This window comes from Panthera tigris, chromosome B2 (assembly GCF_018350195.1).
Source record: "Panthera tigris isolate Pti1 chromosome B2, P.tigris_Pti1_mat1.1, whole genome shotgun sequence".
Taxonomy (NCBI): domain Eukaryota; kingdom Metazoa; phylum Chordata; class Mammalia; order Carnivora; family Felidae; genus Panthera; species Panthera tigris.
Window position 1 is genome coordinate 147,277,710 of NC_056664.1, and position 25,017 is coordinate 147,302,726.

The following is a 25,017-nucleotide window of genomic DNA, read 5'->3' on the forward strand; positions in this document are numbered from 1 at the left end:
ATTGCATTGAAGACATAGATTGCTTTGGGTAGTATCGACATTTTAACAGTATTTGTTCTTCCAATCTACGAGCGTGGAACGTTTTTCCACTTCCTTGTGTCTTCAATTTCTTACATAAGCTTTCTACAGTTTTCAGAGTACAGATCTTTTACCTCTTTGGTTAGATTTATTCCTAGGTATCTTGCGGTTTTTGGTGCAACTGTAGATAGGGTCGATTCCTTGATTTCTCTTTCTGCTGCTTCATTATTGGTGTATAGAAATGCAGCTGATTTCTGTACATTGATTTTTCATCCTCTGATTTTGCTGAATTCGTGTATTAGTTCTGGCAGCGTTCTGAGGGAGTCTTTCATGTTTTCCATGTAGAGCACCACGTCACGAGCGAAGAATGAAAGTTTGACTTCTTCTTTGCCAATCTGCTGCCTGGTTGCTGAGGCGAGGACTTCCAGTACTATGTTGGACAACAGTGGTGCAAGTGGTATCCCTGTTATGTTCCTGACTTTAGGGGGAAAGCTCTCAGTTTTTCCCCACTGAGGATGATATTAGCTGTGGGTCTTTCATACATGACCTTTATGATGTTGACTTATGTTCCTTCTATCCCTACTTTCTTGGGGTTTTTTATTAAGAAAGGATGTTGCACTTTGTCAAATGCTTTTCCTCCATCTACTGAGAGGATCATATGGTTCTTCTCCTTTCTTGTATTAATGTGGTACATCAGGTTGATTGATCTGTGAACACTGACCCAGCCCTGCAGCCCAGGGATAAATCCCACTTGATTATGGCGAATAATTCTTTTAATGTACCGTAAAGTTCGGTTTCCTATATCTTGTTGAGAATTTTTGCATCCAGGTTCATCAGGAATATTGGACTGTAATTCTCCTTTCTAGAGGGGTCTTTGTCTGGTTTTGCAACCAAGGTAATGCTGGCTTCATAGATAAGTTTGGAAGCTTTCCTTCCATTTCCATTTTTTGCAATAGTTTGAAAAGAAAAGGTATTAACTCTTTTAAATGTCTCGTAGAATTCCCCTAGGAAGCCATCTCACAGGACTCTTGTTTCTTGAGTGATTTTTGATAATTGACTCAATTTCTTTGCCGGTTATGGGCCTGTTCAGATTGTCTATTTCTTCCTGTTTCAGTTTTGGTACTGTTTGAGTTTCTAGGAGTTTTTCCATTTCTTCCAGACTGTCTAGTTTGTTGGCATGTAATTTTCCACAGTATTCTCTTATAATCGTTTGTATTTCTGTGGTGTTGGTTGTGATCTCTCCTCTTTCATTCACGATTTTATTTTTTTGTGTCCTCTCTTTTCTTTTTGGCAAGTACAGCTAGGGATTTATCAATTCTGTTGATGGTTCCAAAGAACTAGCGTTTAGTTTCATTGATCTGTTCTGCTGGGTTTTTATTTGTTGGTTTCCGTATCGTTTATTTCTGTTCTAATCTTTACTTTTTCCCTTCTTCTGTTGGCTTTAGGCTTTATTTGCTGCTTTTCTAGTTCCTTTAGGTATAAGGTGAGGTTGCGTATTTGGGACCTTCTTACTTCTTGAGAATTGCAATGCACTTCTCTCTTAGGACTGCCTTTGCTGCATCCCAAAGGGTCTGGACTGTGGTGTTTTCATTTTCATTTGCTTCCAAGTATTTTTTTAACTTCTTTAATTTCCTGATTGACCCATTCATTCTTGAGCAGGATGTTCTTTCACCTCTATGTATTTGAGGGCTTTTCAAAATTTTTTCTTGTGGTTGATTTTAAGTTTCATAGTGCTGTGATCTGAGAATATGCACGGTATGATCTCGATCTTCTTGTATCTGTTGAGGGCTGATTTGTGACCCAGATGTGATCTATTCTGGAGAATGTTCCAGGAACACTTGGGGAAAAATGTGTATTCTGCTGCTTTAGGGTAAAATGTTCTGAATATATCTGTTAAATCCCTCTGTTCCAGTGTGTCATTCGCTGTCATTGTTTCCTTGTTGATTTTCTGCTTAGAGGATCTGTCCATTGTTGTAAGTGGGGTATTAAAGTCTCTTACTATCATGGTATTATTAACAATGAGTTCCTATATGTTGGTTATTAACTGATTTGTATATCTGGGTGCTTTCAAGTTGGGGGCATAAATATTTACAATTGTTAGATCTCCTTGACGGATACACCCCTTAATTACGATATAATGACCTTCTTCATTTCTTGTTACAGTCTTTGTTTTAAATCTAGTTTGTCTGATAGAAGTATGGCGACTCTTTCTTTTGACCTCCAGAAGCATGGCAGATAGTTCTCCATCCCCTCACTTTCAATCTGAAGGTATTTAGCTCTAAAAAGAGTCTCTTGTCGGCAGCACATAGATGGATCTTTTTTTTTCTTTTTTTAAAAAATCCATTCTGATACCCTAAGTCTTTTCATTGGGGCATTTAATCCATTTACATTCAGAGGGATTACTGAAAGATAGGAATTTAGTGCCATTGTGTTACCAGTAGACTTGGTGTTTCTGGTGATGTTCACTGGTCCTTTCTTCTCTTCGTTGCTTTTGGTCTTTTCTTTTCTCCACTTAGAGAATCCCCCTTAAAATTTCTTGCAACGCTGGTTTAGTGGTCACGAACTCCTTTAGTTTTTGTTTGTCTGGGAAAGTCTGGATCTCTCCTTCTATTCTGAATGACAGCCTTGCTGAGTAAAGGACTCTTAGTGCATATTTTTCCTATTCAGCATGTTGAATATTTCCTGCCACTCCCCTCTGGCCTGCCAAGTTTCAGTGGACAGGTCTGCTATATGTGTTTACCCTTGTAGGTGAAGGACCTTTGGGCCCTAGCTACTTTCAGAATTCTCTTTTTATATTTGTATTTTGTAAGTTTCACCATGAATTCTCTCTTTGTATTTTGCAAGTTTCACTATGATCAACAGTGTTGATCTATTTTTGTTGATTTTGAAGGGAGTCCTCTGTGCCTGTTGGACTTGGATGCCTGTTTCCTTCCCCAGATTGGGGAAGTTCTCAGCTATAATTTGTTCAAATGATCCTCTGCCCTGTTTTCCAGCTCTTCTTCTGGGACTCTTATGATACAGATATTGTTTTGTTTCATGGAGTCACTTAGTTCTCTAAGTCTCCCCTTGTGATAGAATAGCCTTTCCTTTTTTTCAAGCGTTATTATTTTCCATAATTTTATCTTCTGTATCAATGATTCTTTCCTCTGCTTCCTTGATCCTCATTGTCAGTAAGTCTAGTTTGTTTTGCGTCCCAGTTATGGCATTTTTTATTTCATCCTGATTACTTCTTAGGTCTTTGACCTCTGCACCAAGGGTTTCTTTGGTGTCTTCTATGCTTTTTTTTTTTTTTCAAGCTCAGCTAGTAGTCTTACGACTGTTGTTCTAAGTTCTTGTTCAGATATATTGCATACATCTGTTTCGAGCAAGTCCCTGGCTGTGATTTCTTTTTGACCTTTCTTTTGGGGAGAATTCCTCTGTCTTGTCATTTTGGCTAAGTTTCTGTCTTTAGGGTGTTTTAGCAGTCAATCACCATAACCACTAGGCCACCTCATCCCACTCTTTTGGATGTTTTAAAAGCATGTTATATTTCCTGCACCTGAGAGTACTGCTATATGAGAAAGAAATCATACACTGTCCGGGGCCTAGCACTCCAGGAAGTGTTTCTGGTGTATCTTATACGCATTCCACTGCTCGTTCCCGCTGGTCAGGCCACTTCAGAGCTCCTCGCCTGTAGTGGGGAGTGTTTGAACCTTAATGAGGTGTGCTTTATTTGTTGAAGTACCCCTGAAAAAAAGTGTCGGGGGGGGGAAGCCTGATCCCCAAAAAAAGAGAAAATGAAAGGGAGCCAAAAAATAAACCCAGAGAATCAAAAAACATGAAGTCTGATTCCAAAGAAAAAGAAAGGAAAAAAAGAAGAAAAGAAAAAAGGAATAAAAAAGCCTGATGGAAAAAAAGAGAAAAGGACATGACAAAACAAACAAGGAACTAGGAGCCTGATTCCAAAAGTACAAACGAAGAAGAAAGAAGAAAAGAAGAAAAGAACTGTAGGTGTTGTTCTGAAGGAGCTGATTTTCAGAACACCTGGGGCCTGGAAGGTGCTGGCTGTGCTGGGCTTCAGGAGAGGCCTGCTGCGTCAGTCTGGGCTCAGGGTCAGTCTGGCCCCCACAGATAAGCAGCTGGCAGGCCTGCGGCGGGGCGGGGTTCGGCGTAAACGGGTCCTGCCTCCACCGGGGGCCTGTGTGTTGCACTCTGAGGTCGCACCGTGCTGGTGTTGGGGGTAAGATGGTGCCACCCCAATCTCTGGTCCTCGGACAGGGATCTCACACCCTGCCCTGTTCAGGCAGCCCTCACGGAACAGCGAGGGCGGTCAGCTCGCCCTGCGCCACGACTGTCCTGCCTTTTATCTTTGGCACAGGGCTGGGATTCAAAACTCAAAGTCTTAAAAGCACGGGGCACCGCACGGATGTGCCCTCCTTCCTCTGGAGTCGAGCCTCTCCATGCCGTGTGACGTCCTCTGTCCCTGAGAAACGGTCCCACGCCTGCACAGCGTGCGGAATCTATGGTGTAACACCGCTCAAAGCAACAAAGGTTATATTTCCTCTGGGTGCACTTCTGTCCCCTGCTGACAAAAGGCCTTTGGATGGCACCTGCAGGGTCTTTTATCCTTGGGAGGCAATAAACCCTCTTCCAACAGTACTCCAGGAAGGGGACTGTTCTCTCCCAGTGTGCCCCGGAGATCCTATACGCTCCGGGGCCGGCTCCCTCCCTCCTCCTCCCCGGGGCCGGCACAGGCCACAGCTCCGCCCCGGAGAAAGTCATGCGCTTCTAAAACCTCACAGTTTGAGCTCCAAGTGCTGTTTGCAAAAGAGAACTGGGACACTCAGTACTTCTCGCTCTCCCTGTGCCAAAGGCCAAAGAGGTTTTCCCCTTGTGCAAACTTTATGCCACACTTTCCCAATCCTTCCCTCTCTCTCTCCCTTTTGTCTCTCCACGGAAAGGGTTCCCTCCCCCTCCGTGGCAGCGCCGTCTTTCTCTCCCCCAAATCATTTCCACGTACCTCCCACCTGTCACGCAGTCTCCCTCCAGCTGTGGAGATCCTCGGCCACTCTGCAGATCCACTTCCCGAGTGTTCTAAAAATCTGACCTCAATAGAGCCGTGTTTGAGGGACGAGGAAAGCCCAGGGTCCCCCTGCTTCTCTGCCGTCTTAACTCCTCCCCAACTCAGGAGTGTTTAAACCGACAGTGATGCGTTCTTCAAGGAACCCATGGAATCCCGGACAGACCTTAAGAGGACTGATTTCTACCTCCTTAACTTCCACACATACACTGACCTAAAAATGACTTTTGTCCACCTCCCATTTCAAATTAACCCCTTCCTTAAATTGCTCTAGTATAAAAACCTCCTAAAACAAATGGAAATATAAAATATGGTATTAATGAGATCTAATAATGGTTTCTAAAGCTTTCACAAAATATTGAAGGTGGACAGAAATAAGTTTTCAGCCGATAGATCATTTAAAATAACTTTTGATCGACCATTTAAAATCACTTTTTCCATATCTTAGCTCAGGTGGAATTCAAATGAAGAGAAATTGCTTTTGAATAAAGCAAAAGAAATTGCATTTTGAATAAAATGCTTTCTGTTATTTCCTTATTAACGAAAGCAATACTTCAGGCCTCCTTGGAGAGAAAAGGGACAAGCAGGAATAAAACTGATGTTGAAGAGTGGGAATCGAATTTCTCAGTGTCAAAGAAGAAAGTTCCAAAGACGGCAATGAGGTGGCTAGAAGGAATTCTGTGGTGTAAGAGCAGGGGTGTCAATATGTAGCTCAGGGAAAGAGAGAAAGAGGAAGTGACTCCAGAGGCTTAGGTAAAATCTCTCCTCTCAAATGGTGAGAAAAAGGGAAAACGTTTCAGAGGAGAAACCTGTCCGACAGCACCTTAACCAAACGAGGAAGCGAACGTCACCAAAGGATGTGTCCCTGCTCAGGGGATCTGCTGGGGACACATCAGCCTGTGAGAGTCCTGCCAAAATTATAACCTCAATATAATCGTGAGGAAACGTCAGACAAGTCCAAATTAAATTAAGAAACATTCTACAAAATCACCGGCCTATATGCTTAAAAAATACCCAGGTCATGAAAGGCCAAGAGTAAGGAATGGGTCCAGATGAAAGGACGCTAAAGAAGTCTGTAGTTTAGGGACGCCTGGGGGGCTCAGTGGGTTAAGCGTCTGACTCCTGATTTCGACTCAGGTCACGATCTCAGGGTTCGTGAGTTCGAGCCCCACGTCGAGTTCTGCGCGGACAGCTGCGGAGCCTGCTTGGGACTCTCTCTCTCCCCCTCCTCTGCTCGCGCACTCTCTCTCTCTCTCGAAATAAATAAAATAAACATGAAAAAGAAGAAGTTTGTAGGTAAGATACCTGGCATAGGTTAGGGGCGGAATTTAGTCCCCAAATTCCTATGTTGAAACCTTAAATCTGTAGTGCCTCAGAACGTGACATGTTTGGAGACAGGGCCTTTAAGAGGCGATTAGGGTAAAATGAGGTCAAAAGGCTGGGCCTGAATTCGGTAGGACATGTGACCTTCTGAGCAAAGGGGATCAGAACCCAGACATGCACAGGAGGAGGACCGTATGTAGACACAGGGAGAAGAGGGCCACCTAGAGACCAAGGAGAGAGGCCTCAGAAGAAACCGAAGTCACTGATACAATGGGACTTGGAGTTGCCAGACTGTGGCTGATCACTTCCTGTTGTCTAAGCCAGCCAGTCTGCAGTGCGGGTCATGACAGTCCTAACAAACTTGTACGGTTCCAACAGGAATTTCTGGACTTTGAAATTCTGCAGTGGAAAAATGAGATGATGCACTTGCCTTTAGAAAATACAAACAAAAGTACTTGGGCGTTTAGGGGACATTTTGTCTAAAACACGCTCTCAAACAGATCAGAGAAACACAACATCTATGAATGGGATGGAGAGAGAAGAAAGAAAGAAAGAAGGAAAGAACGAAAGAAAGAAAGAAGGAAAGAAAGAAAGAACAAAAGAAAGAAAGAACGAAAGAATGAAAGAAAGAAAGGAAGGAAGGAAGGAAGGAAGGAAGGAAGGAAGGAAGGAAGGAAGGAAGGAAAGAAGAAAATCAAGGTAAAAATGGCAACATACCAACACTGGGGAGCACAGGTAATGGTATGAGGGAACCTTTGTATTATTTTTGTAACGTTGCCTTCTGTCTGAAGTTATTTTAAAATAAAAAGTATAAAAAACTTACACTAAGCTTAGTTTCAGTCTAAAATAGGTAAAATGTATTTATAGGTATATTAGCCATTTTTTTAAGTCACAGACATCTTATTAGGATAGAACAGTTTCCAATAATTGATATTTTTTACCTTTGATAATCATTTATCAAAATTTCATAACATGGTTACTTTGATCACATAATGACATATACTATCACAAGCCAAAATTAGTTTTTAACACTTATTATACATGTTTTAGCTTATCTTAATAAATAAAACACTTTAAAGCATAAAACATGTTACATTAGATCAAACATCTGTGCGGTACAAAAATACATATTCAGAGAGAGAAAAGAATGATGCTAGAGTTTACGATCATATGACCGTATTGTTATATATTTAAATGGACTATAATGTTCTCAAGTTGCTACAGTAGATTCCACCGGAAACATTTATAAAAAAAACCATAAAGGGGTGCCTGGGCGGCTCAGTCGGTTAAGCATCCAACTTCAGCTCAGGTCATGATCTCACAGTTTTGTGAGTTCGAGCCCTGTGTCGGGCTCTGTGCTGATAGCTGGGAGCCCGGAGCCTGCTTCAGATTCTGTGTCTCTGGCTCTCTCTGCCCCTCCCCTGCTCATGCTCTGTCTCTCTCGGTCTCGAAAATAAATAAAAACACTAAAGAAAATTTAAAAAACCGATAAAAACCAATATTCAGGATATACTAGAAATTATATTCTCTGCAACTTTTTTAAAAGTTTACTTATTTATTTTGGGGGGAGGTCAGAGAGAGAGACAGAGAATCCCAAGCAGACTCCGTGCTGTCAGTGTAGAGCCTGACGCAGGCCTTGAACTCACAAACTGTGAGATCATGACTTGAACCGAAATCAAGACTTGGGCGCATGTCTACGGCCATACCACCCTGAACGTGTCCGATCTCCTCTGATCTCGGAAGCTAAGCAGGATCAGGCCTGGTTAGTACTTGGATGGAAGACTTGGGCGCGTAACCAACTGAGCCCCCCAGAGGTCCCCTCTCTGCAACTTTTAAACTAAAGAAAACAAATGTAAGCCTGTCTCTCTCTCTCTCTACATATGTATGAGAAATACAGGTACAGAAAATGTTTAAAGCAAAAAGTATTTGCCGGCTGTACTAATATATTTCTGATGCACTGGGTGACAGGAGAGGTCCCTGTGAGAGGGCACAGGGTGACGCAGAGGAGGGGTGTTCTTACTAAACAGCACTGAGTTGCATACGGTTGTCCCTAGTCACCAGAGTACTGTTTTTTGCCACTTTTGTTCCTAATCATCTCTCAGCTGTTTCCATCAGCTACGTGGCTGTCCCTATGGAACTCGAGGTTCTATCTCCAAAAAGTACACTTTTCCACATTAGTATGGTGGTAACTCCCATTTACATTGGTTTAGCTTTGTAAAAGGTTACAATTTTCCCGGACTTTGAAATGCCAGTAATATCATTAAAGGATTATCAGAGTTTACCTAATACCAAATGTTTATCTCCACTATTTTAAAGCGAGGCCTCACAAAACAAACAGGAACTCACTTAATAGATTATTCAGTGACGAGGGCACACGTACGTGTTTTGCAGGGGTCGAGCGCACTGACCCCTAATCTGACCACCGTGCTGAGACGTGCCCCACGCAGTCTCACGAGTAGGACTCTCCCGGGGCGGGGGGGGGGTCAACCCAGGAATCCCTGCCATCTTTTGCACACAAGTCTCCAATGCAGTGCATATGACAGACAGTAAGGGTTTAGATAACATTGCCTTACTCATTTCCGTAGATACCGTGATGAGTAAACCTTATATTTGAACACTGCACCTTTAGATAACCTCATTTTTGTTTTTAACAGATTCGTCTTGAAACAAATGCAAATTATTAGAAGAGTTTTTTGTTTTGTTTTGTTTTGTTTTTTCCCAAAGCATTTTAAGACCTCTCCTGAAATATGTACAACCAGGAATCACTTTTCTGGGTTGTGAAGGAAATGCTGGGGCGGGGCGGGGGGGCAGGGGGGAGAAACCTTTCCACTGCTTTACCTAAAAGGGTTCAAAGTGGATACAGAGTAGTAAAAAGACATTTAAAACAGCGTCACTTACATTGGCACAGTGTAGGGCTAACGCACAGAAGACAGCAAACATCTTGAAGTTGTTCTCGTCCGTTTTCGAGAAGGCACTACCGCTCAGTTTGTTGACCATCTGCACCACGCCTATGACACTCCCCCGACTCACGATGGGCATGCACAGTATGTTCCGCGTGGTGTAGCCCGTGTACAAGTCCACTTCCCTGTGGTAGCGTTCGAGAGCAAAACACACACACACACACACACACACACACACACAGAAGAAAGTGAACTATACATTCCGTCATAAGTCTCAAGTGAGTTTTGCAATTTACATGCTTCCATTACAAAGGAACTGTAATGGGGCCACTTAGCTTCTAAATTCAAGGACAGTGTGACATTTGGAAGTGCTGAGCTAAAATCTTTTCAAACGCGTCCTAACCAATCTGTTCTTTTATTTTCAAGAGTTTTTCGGAACGGTCTCTAGGGGGCTTTCAGTTTACCATCCGGTGTTGAGAATCCAGCATGCTCAGGTCAACACAGACAAACCGGATGCAGAGGAAAAAATATAATAAATTCGGTAAAATAGCGTTCTTTTGGACTTGGCTGTATGTTATGAGAGATGTAACTTGCTAACAAACAAACTTAAATGGGAGTTATCACCTTACGAATTTAGAGCAGGGGTCAGCACACTGCAGACTAGGGGCCAAAACAGCCCTCTGCTATTTTGTTAACATTTTTATTTCTTTATTTATTTATTCATATGAGAAAGAGAGAGAGAGAGAACGAGAGAGAACTAGAGAGCAGGGGAGGGGCAGAGAGAGAGGGAGAGAGAGAATCCCAAGCAGACTCCGCAGCTGTCAGCACAGAGCCTGATGTGGGGCTCGAACTCACGATCCGTGAGATCATGACCTGAGCCGAAATCAAGAGTCAGAAGCTTCACCGACGGAGCCCCCCAGGCGCCCCTGTTAACAGTTTTAATGGAACACAACCGCACCATTCTTGAATGGATTGTCACCACGCTGCAACACAGCTGAGGACTCGTGCCAGAGACGTTATGGCCCCAAATACTTACTAACTGATCCTTAAGAGAAAATGTTTGCGGCCTCCCGATTTCGAGAAAATATTTTTTACAAATAGGACTCAGCTCCACAGACACAGCCAGATAGCTAGAGGCGGCCATTCGTGCCTGGCTTCCTGGACTTAGAGTAATGTTTTGAGACTGATCCATATGGTAGCAGGCACCACGGTACAGGTGGTCCGGCACCTCATGGCTGCGCGGTGTTCCAGGGTATGGAATATCCGTCTTATTTACCCACTCACCAGTTCATGGATATTAGTATTTGCTGACAGCTAGTTTTTTGGCAATGGTGAAAAATGCTGTTTTGCAGATGTGCAGACAAGTCTCTGGGTGGATACGCGTTGCTTTTCTGGATCCCTCGGAGTGCAGCCGACTGAGCGCGGTCAGTATGTGCTTAACTCTACAAGAAACTGCAGAACTGGTCTCCACGGTGGCTGCACCTTTATCCATTTCCACCAGCAAAGTATGAGAACCCAGGCTTCTGCACATCCTTGCCAGCACTTGCCGGGGCCACTGTTTAAAAACTATCCGTTCCCACTGCTGTGTAACGAGATCTCATCGTCAAAGTATATCTCCCTCACATCAGGCATCTTTTCATGTGTCTAATGGCCATTCATGCATCTTCTTTTGTGAAATGTTTGTTATAATGTGGGGTTCTATTCATTACAGTAGAGGTATCCTACTACAATGGAAGAGTTGTTTACATATTCTGGAGACAGTATTTTGTCAGATTCAAGCTTTGCAAACATTTTCTCACAGTCTGTTGTTTGCCTTTTCATGGTTCTTAAACGTTGACCCATAAAATTTTTATCTAACGGTTTTATAAATAAGGATATATAAATATTTCCAATGTTTAAGCACTAAAATAATAAGTTTGGGGTTTTTTGGAAAAAAACCTGAGATTTTCTACATGCTCGTAATTTATTGATAAAACATTACTAAGATAAAGTTGTGTTTATATACAAGTTGCACATGTTCGTCATTAATCAAGTTTCTGAAAAAAATGCTTACTGTTTATTTAACTGCCTCTTAAAGTAAACCAAATGTTTGAATTAATAGAACACTAACGCCAAAATATTTGAACTATTACTCCCTACCAGTCACAGCATCAATCTTGAGACTTTCAATTTTTAAGATCTGTTAAAATCAGATTATATAATTTGGTTTCTAATTCTCCAAAGAAACTCAAAACAAAATAAAAAACCTTTATAAGCCATCTGATATCCAACTTGAATAATATCCAATAAAAGCGGCAATCCATGGAGCCCCTGCTTTCTGTCTGTTGCAAAGTTGCCCGATCTCTTATGAGTATTTTCTCTAATTTTAGACACACGCACACACGCACACACACACACACACACACACACACCCTACAAAATAGGCATCACTGTACCATTTTAAAGATGAAAAAACTGAGACTCCAAGAGATAAAGTAACTCACTCCAGGTCACTCCAGAGTTAATTAATGATGGGACAGGGATTCCAAGGTAGGAAATTTCATCAGGAGAGGTTACTGCCTTGTAAGGTATGGTGTGATGGAGAATATGCCCAGGAAAAAATGAGAATACTATAATAACAATAATAAAATGATAACAATAATAATAATAATAATAATAATAATAATAATAAAAACGAAAGCAGCCTTAAAAGTTTAAACTGCTCCTGTATAAATGTGTTTATCGCATCTTAATCTCCTGTAGCTGGACAGCATTAGTAGTTTGCAGTCCATCATTTTATAAATATCTGAAACCGGGGCGCCTGGGTGGCGCAGTCGGTTAAGCGTCCGACTTCAGCCAGGTCACGATCTCGCGGTCTGTGAGTTCGAGCCCCGCGTCAGGCATCTGGGCTGATGGCTCAGAGCCTGGAGCCTGTTTCCGATTCTGTGTCTCCCTCTCTCTGCCCCTCCCCCGTTCATGCTCTGTCTCTCTCTGTCCCAAAAATAAATAAAAAAACGTTGAAAAAAAAAAATTAAAAAAAAAAAAAAAATAAATAAATAAATAAATATCTGAAACCACTTGAGGACTGATAAGAGAGTTGGTTCAAAGAAAGTGTCACAGAGCGCCCAGGAGGAAGGACCTCACGGCGATGGCAGGTGGGGAACTGGGGGCGCGTCATTACAGAGGCTCCAGCCAAGTGGGACGCGACAGAGAGAAGGATGGCCGTAAGCTATTTCTTACCTGTTGAAGCGTGGGTCTGCATAGGCATCTGGAATGTTCAGGACTTCCCCTGTTCTTGCTACCTGACCAGCAATCCCTTTCTCAATTGAAAATCTGCAGATATAAAACCAGAGGGACATGCTAATTAAAATATAGATGATGTCAAATAATTCGGAACATGGAACATTTCACCACCCACTAAAGAGTAAGCGAAAAAGCATTGTTTCATTTTAAATACTCGCACCAATTTTACGTTTACGTATTCAAAATCACCTTATTAGGACGTAATACGGAAAGGTAAAGTAGAAAACCACTGCACGGTCATCACGGGAGAGCTTGTTGTAGGATATAATCCACAATACGTTAAACTACACTGGGTCACAAGTTGAAATTGAACAATGAACTAGCGGTCTCCTCTCATGACCAATAATAATCTTGTATAGTTGCAAAGCACCTTGTAATTTACAAGACGCAATGTAAGTTTTCTTTAACTATTTATACCTATTTTTATTTATTTATTTATTTGTTCATGTTTAAGTAGGCTCTATGCCCAGTACGGGGCTTGAACTCATGACCCTGAGATCAAGAGCCTCACGCTCTACCGACTGAGCCAGCCAGGCACTCCTGAACATAAATTTTCTTAACGAATTCTCACTGTGGTGTGAACGGAAGCCCATAAGGTTCAGTAATTTGTCAGTACTCCTAAAATACTGGTGGCACAACAGAAACGAGGTCCACACCAGTGCACTTCCCACCACACCACACATACAGCCAAACTCATAGGTTACACGAGAGTTTACACCTGACTTGAGACACTATGCAGGACTAGGACTTGAAGGCATTTCTAACACAAGCACTGCCTAAAAATAACACAACTTACAATGTCTAGTATCTTTCGTTCTCTAATTTGCCAAATTTAAAAACAGTCAAAATGCACGCTTTCTTTGATTACCCTTAATTATGTTTTGATATATCAGCATTTTCTCTTACAAATATATTCTCATCTTATAGGTTTCTCGTTGTGATATCATCATAACTCATGCGCCCGTTTCAAAGTTAGTTAAGAAAGATGTCTACAGTCTACAATATCTACAGATTTCAAAAGCTGGAAAATAAGTTTTGTAATATTACATTTCGACATTATAGGAAATCACTGTTCCTGAAATAAAGCTCAACTTTAAGGCTGTTCCCTAGGGGAAAAAATAAAAGGAAAGTCGACACAGAAGAGAATGAACTTTCTTAAAAATGAAACCCAACATTGCATAGAAAGCAAGCTTGTTTCGTCCTGGTTTTCTTGCGCTTCGAGCAAGACGAACAGAACAAATTAGACGGCTGTAGGAAAAGAGGGTTAGAAACATTTCATGATTTATGCCTGATTTTCCTGCTTGGCTGCCTCTGTCAGCGGAGGCCCTGGCAAGGCAGGCGCTCACATACAAGGCTGGCATCAGCTGGCCACTGGAGCGAGCGCGGCCGGCACATTCCCCTCGCTGTCTCTCCCAGGCCCGTCCACGCAAACTTCGAGTGACCGTCTCCAAAAGGAGATCGATACCAGCACCGTTAAGGGACACTGAGCCTTCGGCAAGAGAACTCCCTTTACCTGAATGACTACATGCAGACTGACTTACTGAGGGGCTAAAAAGCAAATACACCAGAAACAAAACAAAAATAACAAATCTAAACAGTGCCACGACTTTGGACTGCGAATCCGTGAGTGTGGAATGCAGGGCCCGGCACAGAAGGGGAAGTGCTCAGGGGCAGGGGCAGTGGCGAGGCCTGGCTCGGGGCCACACGCACGTTTCTGGCACCTGATCCGCTCTCTTACACGACAGACCAAAGAAGAGCGGAACTTAGTCCGTGAGGAATTGTGTTTTCCTACGGCGTTTGCAACCACCAGAGCACCTTACGCTCTTGCGTGGAAAAACAGTTGCACGAGACGTATAAGCAAAGGAACGCAAGGACGATCTCTGGGCGTCAGTGACGGTGCTCCCCGCAGCGGTTCAGACTGTGCGACCTGACTGTGGCAGGCACGCCTTACAGTCAGACCCCATTCCGTCCATTTGAGCGACGGCAGCTGCCACTTAAGGAACGAAGAAGGCTGTAGTTTCCAGATGCAGCGGGCGTGTGCTATCTGACTGACCACACCAGCTGTTCGGTTACGGACTCGTGTGCTTAAGTCATTCAGTCTATCAGGTCCATTTCCGCTACGGTCTGGACGCTGAGACCGCCGTCGGCTGGGAAGGGGCGGGGGCGATACCCCGCCGCTCCTACACAGAGGACCTGCAGACTCCAGGTGGGATGTTCCTTTACCTACCTGGGAGCACTAGTAAGTTTTTCCACCATGATTTCCAAAAGGACCGCCTCCGGAAGACGGCATTTCCAGGAGTGACGCTAAAGCTTCCTAGGCGCGGTTTCGCTGGCACTGCAATGTCATTCCCAGAAGTACTACCTTCAGGAGGCGGGTCCTGGTGGGAATGATATCACAGTATGACAAGTACTGTCAGCATACCTGTGAACAGGCACAGAAAGGTGGGTAACGGAACACCTGCACAGCCGCACTCGCAGTATAGGGACATTCTACTTCTAGCTGTACCTGATTTCTTTGGTCTTCTTGAAGACAGGTTTTCCTTCCTTTTCCTCTCCGATATCAAAAAGGTCTGAATATAACTCCTTGTTCTTATGGTCTACCTGGAAAAGTGCACAACGGTCGGCATTCACCAGATTTTTTGCATATATCTAAAGACAAACGATAAAGCGAGAGTGAGCCGACGGGAAATTCAGAGTTTAAAGGCAAACGTTATCAGACACAAATCTCAATGTCAGCTGACCTATACTCCACCTGGGCAGCAAATGAGCGCGGTAACTAAACAAATAGGAGCATATAAACACTCTGTTAACGTGCTGACACCGGCCGGCACCGATATGGACCAACAAATAGCCGCGGGGTGTGCGCGTCGTGCTGTTGTCGACACCGCACGGGTCTCGAAGGGGCTGGAATGCAGTTGCCGGCCCCGCCCCCTCAGAGCCCTTCCCTCACGCCGGTCCCTCTTCCAGAACCTCTGGGCTTACCCTTGTGCCCCCCGGGTGAGCCATTCTGCCGGGCTGGTATTCGCGACACGTCGGTCGTGAACAAGATACGAAACGTAATCTCTCGTGAGGTTCGTATTCACGTTTGTTGCTCCTGCTTGCTGCACTAACGATCCTGTGTAATTATTACTAAGCGTTTCCCGGGTGCCCACACGTTTACACACTCCGGGTGCCTTGATTCACTTCATCCTCACGGTAATAACATTAAGTCAGGGAGCATTTTCATCTCCACTTTACGTGTGAGGACAACCGAGGCAGGAGGCAACTCCTCATCCACTATCCCATGGCTAGTGAATGGCAGGCCGCGTGTTTGAACTCATGCTAGCTATTTTCATGGCCTGGCTCTTGTAATAAAAACACCCTTTTCCATTTCTAACTGGAACGCTCTGTTCACTTTGTCATTCACTCGTTCATCAGCCTCTTTCCGCAGTTACTTCTTTAATGCTAACATATCCCACTGACCCTGCCGGGTCGGGATTACGGTTGGAGAATTCCAGCAACCTCAGACCCCAGATTTTAGACATGAGATTTATTCCTCGGAGAGAAAGAGCTGATTCTTGGAGAAAAACAGCCGTCACAAAAGTCTGTGCAAGAGGGACATGGGCCACCTTGTGGCCACCAGAAAATACATAATCTCATGTGAAACTATTGGTCTAATGAAAAGAAGTCAGCATGGGTTAGATACACTGGTTCATCTCATATCACATACTTGTCTTTATAGATTGTACTCATTCACTGAGTACAGGCTGTGCCAGGGACTGATTTTACTGCATATTAAGATTATGAGAACTTGACAGTTTGTCTCTTTCCATTAGCCTGTGAGTTCTGGGACAGCAGAAGCTGCTTCCTTTTCCCACAGTATTGCAAATGCCCAGCACAAGGCCTAGAGGAGAGGTCAGCTAACTAAGTCCATCAGCCAAAGCCAGCCCACTGCCTGTTTTTATAAATAAAATTTTATTGGGAAAGGATTATGTTCATTCCTTTACGCAATGTTTAAGGCTGCTACAATAGCAGAGCTGAGTGTCTGCAATAGTGTTTGGCCCACGGAACGTAAAACTTTACCAGAAAGGTTTGCCAACGCTTAGGTTAAAACACATAAGCCTTCCGTAACCCAAGAAGTCTCAATAAATATTGGAGGAGGGATGAACGACATCAAGTTAGGGAGACAGTAATGGGACTGTGTTTTGGCAAACGGAAGAATCGCCCACTTATTCTGCAAACTCATGGTATCTTGAACTTTTAAATAATAATAATGGTCCTGAACTATTAGTGATTACATTATGAAAAGCAAAATTTGCATCCCTACTGACTAGGTCATGTTAAATGCTTAATACTTTGGCACGTACTTATGTTAATAATTATAAAAATCTAAACAGAACGGCCAATTTTCTAGAAAAGTGAGTTGACAAGTAATTGAAAAATCTGAACAGAAACAGAATAATAGGGCTCCTGGGTGGCTCAGTCAGTTAAGAATCTGACTCTTGGTTTCGTCTCAGGTCATGATCTCACAGTTCGTGAGACTGAGGCCTGTGTCGGGCTCTGAGTGGATAGTGCGGAGCCTGCTTGGGATTCTCTCTCTCTCTCTCTCTCTCTCTCTCTCTCTGCCCCTGTCACTCTCCCTGTTTCTCTCAAAATAAACAAACATTAAAAAAAAGAAGAAACAGAATAATACAGACAATTGAAAAATTATCAAAGCATTATCCCCATAAAAGGCATCAGGCCCAAGTGATTTCAAACATGAATCACTTAAGAATCTTCAACAAATAAATTTCCACCCTATGTTCAGAAAGAACGCAAGTTTTTCGGTTATTTTCGAAGCCCTGCTATGCCACTGATACTGAAAATTGACAAAGATACTATAAAAAAGCAGATCGCAGACCAATTTACCTTGGAACCCAGAGAAAACTCATAAACAAAAGTTTTAGTAAATCAGACTTAGGAATTAACATATTATAATATTTTAAAACTATTCAGAACTGTTCAGTGTCATAAACTCTAATATTTCATAATAGCAATAAAACAAAGGAAGAGAGGATGCAATTATCTTCATGTCGCCAAAAAGGCACGTGAAGCCCTTCGGCCATCCTTCACGATAAAAACTTTCGTCAAGTGAAACCGAAGACTGGATCCACACGCACGTGTGTGTATGTGTACGTCTATCCCCATATCCTAAGCCCCTACGATGTCCGGCTTTGACAACCAACGGGGCCACACCCGGTGGACCCACAGCGCTATGGGAACCTGGGACGCTTGCCTTAAGGGGCTCACACACAGACTCACTTGCCTCAGGGACCAGCGCACAAGCACCAGTTGGAGAAGCTCCTAGAATGTACCTGAAGGAGATTCGTTTGCTAATTTTAAAGTGCCTGCCAGATGGGCAGGAGCTCTGGGACACACAAAAGCGCTGGTATGCAGTCCACGCAGGGGGTCCTCCTTGATCACCTGGCTCTGGCGGCCGGGGCGGGGGCGGGGGGCTCGCATCACCGGGGCCTACAGGACTGCGACAATCCAGGCTACCCCTCGCCCCATCCCCCCAGGGCACGACGCCAACAACAGACTGAAACACACCCCTCCTTCCTGTGAAAAAGGCCTGTGGACTTGTCACGGAGCTTCGACCTGAGGAGCCGTCGCGGGCTTGCCCACCTGGAGACCCCAGAGGAGCATCAGGGGCGGTTGGTCGAGGACGTCATCTTCGTGCTCTCCTCGGCCCTGTCACAGCTCGCCAGTACCTCTCAGAAAGGAGCTCGTACGCTCGTCTGGAGCCCCAAGTTTTACAAATGTCCCCCAGTTCAGCCGCCCTGGAGTCCAGCTCCACAGCCGAGGCCCACGTACGGTCGTATGTACATCTGCATCCTCTAAAAGCTGCTGCCTGACATTCTCCTTCTCGTCAGCCAGGAACGAGGCGCTGACACGTCCTTCCGCGTGTAGCACTGTTAGGTCTTAGCACACCCTTCACGAGGGGGCCTAACAAGAATACATCCGGCTGCTGAGATGACCGCAAAGGTGTGAAAGACCATCAGGCGCCAGGGGAAGCCGAACGATGAGGCCTGCACAAGGTGCCCCTGCAATGCCAGGGGGAGACAGCTGTCTCACCTCGTACAGAGAAACAACACAGAGACGGGCACCTGGGGTGGGGGGCTCTGTGGGTTGAGCGTCCCACTTCGGCTCAGCTCATGGTCTCACGGTCTGTGAGTCTGAGCCCCGCATGGGGCTCTGTGCTGACGGCTCGGAGCCCGGAGCCTGCTTCGGATTCGGTGTCTCCCTCTCTCTCTGCCCCTCCCCCGCTCATGCTCTGTCTGTCTCTCTCTCTCTCAAAAATAAACATTTTTAAAAAAGGAAACAAACACAGAGAGTTGAGCAAAATTAAGAAAATAGAGAATATGTTCCAAACAAAGGAACAAGATAAACATCAGAAAAAGAAACTAATGAAATGGAGATCGGTAACTTAGATAGAACTCAAGAACGGTCATAAAGATGCTCGCCCAACACGGGGAAGAGACCAACACAGTGAGAACGGACAACACACTCAATGATGAAAAGCTGAGAGCTTTTCCTCTAAGATCAGGAATAAGACAAGGATGCCACTCTCACCGTTTTTGTTCAACAGAGTATTAGCACTTCTAGCCAGAATAGTGACGTAAGAGAAAGAAAAGCCATCCACATTCGATAGAAACAAGTAAAACTGATGTGATTTTATAGAGAGAAAACCCTAAAGACTCCGCAGGCGCACACACACACACACACACACACACACACACACACACACACAAACCTTTTAGAACTAATGAACAACTTCAGTAAAATTGCAGGGTATAAAATGAACATACAGAAATCTGCTGCATTTCTATATACTAACCAACTATTAAAAACAGAAGTTAAGAAAACAATCCCATTTACAATTGCATCAAAAGAATAAAATACCAAGGAACAAATTTCATCAAGGAAAGGAGAGACCTGTATGCTGGAAATTGTAAGACACTGATGGAAAAAGTTGGAAGACACAAATAATTGGAAAGATACTCCATGCTCATGGATTGGAGGAACTAATACTGTTAAAATGACTGTATTATCCAAAACATCTACAGATTCAATGTAATCCCTATCAAAATCCCAATGGAATTTTTCACAGAACTAGAACAAAGAATCCTAAAATTCCACACACAATACTTCAAATAGCCAAAGCAATCTTGAGAAAGAACCAATCTGGAAGTATCACGGTCCCTGATTTCAAACGATATTACAAAGCTATAATAATCAAAACAGTATGGTTCTGGCATAAAAACAAAATAGAGAGTCCACACAGATGGTCAATTTGTGACAAAGAAGGCAAGAATATAAATGGGGAAAGGGTCATCTCTTCAATAAAGGGTGCCAGGAAAACTAGACAGCCAGAACGCAAAGGAATGAAACTGGTCTAGTATTTTGTAACACATGAAAAAACTAACTCACAATGGATTAGAGACTTGAATGGGAGACCTGAAACCATAAAACAAGAACAAAATATAGGCAGTAAGTTCTTTGACCCTGGTCTTGGCAATGTTTTTCTTTTTCTGGTTTGTTTTTTGTTTCTTTTTGTTGTTTTTGGATCTGATTCCAAAAGCAACGGCAACAAAAGGAAAAGTAAGTGGGAACACACAAACAAGAAATCTTTTGCACAGCAAAGGAAACCATCAACAAAATGAAGAGGAAATCTATTGAATGGGAGAAAATATTTACAAATCATATATCCAGTAAGGGACGAATACCCAAAATATATAAAAAATGCATACAACTAAACAGCAAAACACAACAATCCAATTAATAAATGGACAGAGGATTTGAACAGATATTTTTCCAAAAAAGACATCGGATGGTCAACAGGTATGTGAAAAAGATGCTTAATTAACATCATGAATCGTCACGAAAATGCAAACCAAAACCTCTATGACGTATTACCTAACACTCTTGAAATCAAGAGTCAGAAGCTCAACTGACTGAGCCGCCCAGGTGCCCGAATTATGCCTCATTTAAAAAAAAACATACAATTTGCGGTAGCGGGTGATTCATTTGGTTGAGCGTCCAACTCTTGATTTCACTTCAGGTCACGATCACACGGTTCACGAGATACAGCCCCAGGCTGATAGCACAGAGTCTGCTTGGGTTTCTCTCTCTCCCCTTCCTCACTTGTGCACAGGTGTCTCTCAAAATATATAAACATTAAAAAAACCCCACAATTAGGTAATAGAAAGAAGAGAGTGCATATATTTGATAAGGCAAATTTTACTGTTCAGTGTGCTATTGAATATGTCGGAAAACCAAGAAAATCAACTGAAAAACAATCACAGGTTGTGAGAAAGGCTTCTTCTGTTTTAAGATCAGTGATTCTGAACATAACGTTCACGTTTTCATTCTCCCCAAATAGTGGCTTTCAGTTTGAACTGGTACTCTTATGTGCTGAAATCAGAAATCCTAGACCTGTTTGGGGAACATTTATGAACTCTAAACATCTGAAGGTCATTCTAAAAGCCACCTGCCTCTCTCATTCATGCCCGCGCGTGTGCGCGTGCACACACACGCGCACACACACACGGCTTTACTCGTAAGTGGAAAGCAACTTCTTGATAACAAGAGTGGATTTAAGATTCAGTGAAAACAAGGCACACTGTTGGATGGAAGCAGGGAGAGTAACAAATTTTCCTCAGGGTGTAAGCTCCCATATCTCATCGTTAGGTATGTTGGTTGTAGGACCCCAGCAGATACTACGTAACTACGTAAGGACTTTTCCTCGTATTCCTAATTTGCTAGGAGTTTGCATCTACTGGGTGTTGAGTATTATAAAGCTTTTGTAATCCATTCTGAAAATAATGTAATTTTTCTCCCTTTACTCAATTAGAATCGGGAACTACGTTAATTTATTACTTAACGTCGAACTGCTCTTGCGTTCCTGGGGTGAATGCTTCTTAGCTGATGTCACCTTTCCTCCTGGGTTTGCTGTTTATCACTGATTTCGGATGTTTGCGTCTATATTCTGCTCAATGGCTTTCCTTTTTTCCACCGTTGGGGAATATGAGCGTTAGGCCAAAAAGTCAAGGAATAGCCAGTGTCGGTGAGAATGTGGAGAAGCCGGAACCCGGGTGCACTGCTGACGGGAACAGAACCTGGTGCAACTGCACGGAAAACAGCCTAGCAGCTCCTCCGGAAGTGAAACACACAACCCCCGCGCGACCCGGCAGCGCCACTCCCTAAGTACGGACAACTGAAAACACGTATTCAAGCGAAGAAAGCTATACAGACGTTCAAAGCAGTACTTTTCCCATCAGCCAAAATGTGGCAACAATCCAAACGTTTATCAGCTGACGATGGGCAAAGAACGTGCACGTCTATCCACATAACAGAGTATTATTCAGCCACAGAAATGAGTGAAGTGCTGATATTTGCTACAGCACGGGAGGACTTGAACACGGTACGCTAAGGGAAAAAAGCCAGGCACAAAACCCACATATTACATGATCTCTTTTATGGGAGATGTCTAGAACAGGTAAATCCACAGAAAAAGAATTAGGTTAGTGGTTGCTTAGGATGGGGGCGGGGGTGGGCAGGAAGGAGAATGGGGGCCTCAATAGGTGATGGCTAACATGACACGGAGTGTCTTTTTTAAGTAATGAAAATGTTCTAAATCGACTGGTGATGGCTTCACGTATCTTTGAATATGCTAAAAACCGCTGAACTGACCACTCGAAACGGATGAATAGTGTGGCATGTGAATTATATCTCAACAAAAACGGTCTTAAAAAAGATAAATACTACAAGAACCAGTCAACAAGTATCTTCCCTAGTCAAGCTATGTTAATCCATATATTTATATTTCTATATTCTTAATATTTTTCACTTCATAGAAGTCTACTTCCTGTGGCTTTCAGCTCCAAGTGCCCACTAGTCTTCCAGAAGAGAGGAACACGTAAGACTAAAACTAAACAGAACGAACCTCAAGTGGTTGGGAATCCCCACTACGGTCGACATGCACAAGGTCTTTTGGAGAATATAGGAAGGCACCGAATGTTTTTCAAAGTTTAGCTCGCCACTAAATAATGAAAAGCTCAGACATTTTCCCAAAAGTTATTGAAACCCCCTCACAGTGAACAAAAGTCACAAAGAAATCAAAGCAACACCTGGAGATCACTAAGTGCCGTCCTTCCATCATGGCTTTAATAAGACAGCTTATGCCTCTAATAATGCATTAAAACGTTCCCCCATATATTAGGACATGAATCATTTTCGAACAAAAACCAACCTACCATTATGTGTTCAAGTAGAGAGTCTATTGCGACTATGTTATCAAAATATGTCCTGAAAAAAAAGGAACAGAAAACTGGTAATTACTCTAAATAGGAACACAGAACATCTTAAACTTTGCATACATTTCCCAGTTTTGTCTACATTGAAGTAAAAAACGTAAATAGACATGTTGTTTGATTTTTGTCCTTTTGTGGAAACAACCAATAACAAGTTACTTTAGAGATAAATGAAACCTTATCAGTAACTTTGGTATGGAGTATCTAATTTTGGAGAGTATTTTATTGGTAAGTACCTATTTTGAGAGCAAGTTTGTAGCATTTAAGTAAAACTATGAAGGGATAAAATTGCCCACCATTTTTAATATTTTCATGAATAACTTTGATCTGAAATAAAAATGTTCAAATTTGCTTAATCTCATTAATACAGTTAAAATGTAAATTAGCACTGAAAACCTGGAAAGTTAAAACACAGTTGCACTGTACCAAGAAAGCCATGTAACTCATTTGAGAAGAAACGTCAGAATACAAGAAATAATGACGACCTGATCATTTTACACGAGTAACTTGTGTTCATTACTACAAACAGCAGGTAAATACTTAGGAGATACGTGGCAGCTACATTGAAATGTCAACCTGATAAACGAGGAATGAGTAGGCATGTATTCTAGGGGATATTTTAACATAGGATCTACTGGTTCCTGGGAACTTAGCAAGGGACTCAGAATTAAGATAACTGAATAGTGATAAACAATGCCTTTCGCTTAAAAGACAAATTACCCAGCTTGGAGCCACTGAGACGCTGGTAATGTAATGTACCACAAGCAAGGGGGGAAGGTCCAGTGGGTTTCCCCGAGGGAAGAGATTTACAGGGATCGAATCGGGCTGTGGAAGCCTTGCAAGGTGTTCAATTCCACTAGCAAAGGAAGGTGAGTGGCTTCCCTTCCTGTGCGCTTGGGTGGCCAAGTCATGTGTCCCAGAAGTACTGTTTGATTCTGTCTCGGGGACACAGGGGCCTGGCGATCCAAGGAAAGCACCCTCATCCCCATGCTTCTCTAATTGCGTATTTCAAAACAGCATGTAACACAAAGCAGCACCTTCAGACTAATGAGTGCTGGGGTCCCAACAGTCCTTGATGACGAAGGTATTAAGTGCCACCAAAGTGGCCCGTGAGGGAGAACGCGGTCCCGGCCGCTGCCGGTGGCCGTGGAACAGCAGGTACGTTATTCCTCCGTTAACTTGCCAGAGGACGTGGCCCTGAAGTGACCACCTCCTGGGCCATTATTTCAGATTTCGGCCATTCAGTAGATGGCTCAGATCTACAGACAACCCCGCTGGGAGCAGGGGAACCGATGTGAACCGACTTTGCGGTGAACGTCTCTACCTGCTTCCGCCCCCGCCCAAGGAACCTTTTCCAGGGAAAACTTCAGGGAAATGGAACATTTTCTCTGAAGTGGTATTTGAGCTCCCATACATGGGAAAATTAAAATAATAGTAATATTGCCGATACGGGGGCGCCTGGGTGGCTCAGTCGGCGAAGCGTCCGACTCTCGGTTTCGGCTCAGGTTGTGATCTCATGGTTCGTGAGTTCCAGCCCCACGCTGGCTCTGTGCTGACAGCGTGGAGCCTGCTTGGGATTCTCTGTCTCTCCTTCTCTCTCTTTCTCTGCCCCTCCCTGCTCACTTTCTCTCTCAAAACAAATAAATAAACTTAAAAAAGATATTGCTCATCTGGTTTAATTTACTGACATTTTCAGAAAATGCCAGAGAGGGTTTTTGGAAAATAATAAACTAGAACATTTCCTCTTCTACTGCTCTCGGCTTTCTCCTGCAAAAACAGGAATACTTAGTACCTTTAACATGCGCTAGTGAGTCTAATTAGAAGATATGCACCAAACTGCAAATAAGTATTATCGCATAAACGTCTGCAATCCTTCACTTGTAAAGTGACCACGGGTGCGAACGTAACTTCACGGTCCGGGACGGGAACCTTTCTTACCAGACTACCGACTGCAGAATACACAGTACCTACTGCCGTCGGAGCCTGCACTGAGGGTAAACCCTTGATCCGAAAGAACTACGTCACCCCTAGAAACCAACACTTACTTGGATACGTCAAGGAGGAAGTCATTCAATTCGGTCTGCTTGGCAAGGCCTCTGCACAC

The 25,017-nt window shown here is 43.4% G+C and overlaps 1 protein-coding gene and 1 non-coding gene across 5 annotated transcripts in view; both read right to left on the reverse strand.

Moving 5' to 3' along the window:
• Positions 1 to 25,017, reverse strand: part of PDE10A (phosphodiesterase 10A) — a 369,960-nt gene that overhangs the window by 52,724 nt on the left and 292,219 nt on the right. For all 4 annotated transcript variants that reach the window (XM_042987509.1, XM_042987506.1, XM_042987508.1 and 1 more), the window contains 5 exons: positions 24,959 to 25,017; positions 22,857 to 22,908; positions 15,089 to 15,231; positions 12,520 to 12,612; positions 9,299 to 9,485 (listed from right to left, as the gene is read on the reverse strand). In XM_042987509.1, the coding sequence (XP_042843443.1) occupies positions 9,299 to 9,485; positions 12,520 to 12,612; positions 15,089 to 15,231; positions 22,857 to 22,908; positions 24,959 to 25,017 (534 nt within the window). The remainder of the gene's footprint in view (positions 1 to 9,298; positions 9,486 to 12,519; positions 12,613 to 15,088; positions 15,232 to 22,856; positions 22,909 to 24,958) is intronic.
• On the reverse strand, positions 13,046 to 13,118 carry TRNAK-CUU. Its single transcript has one exon. It is a non-coding gene; the product is annotated as a tRNA-Lys (tRNA).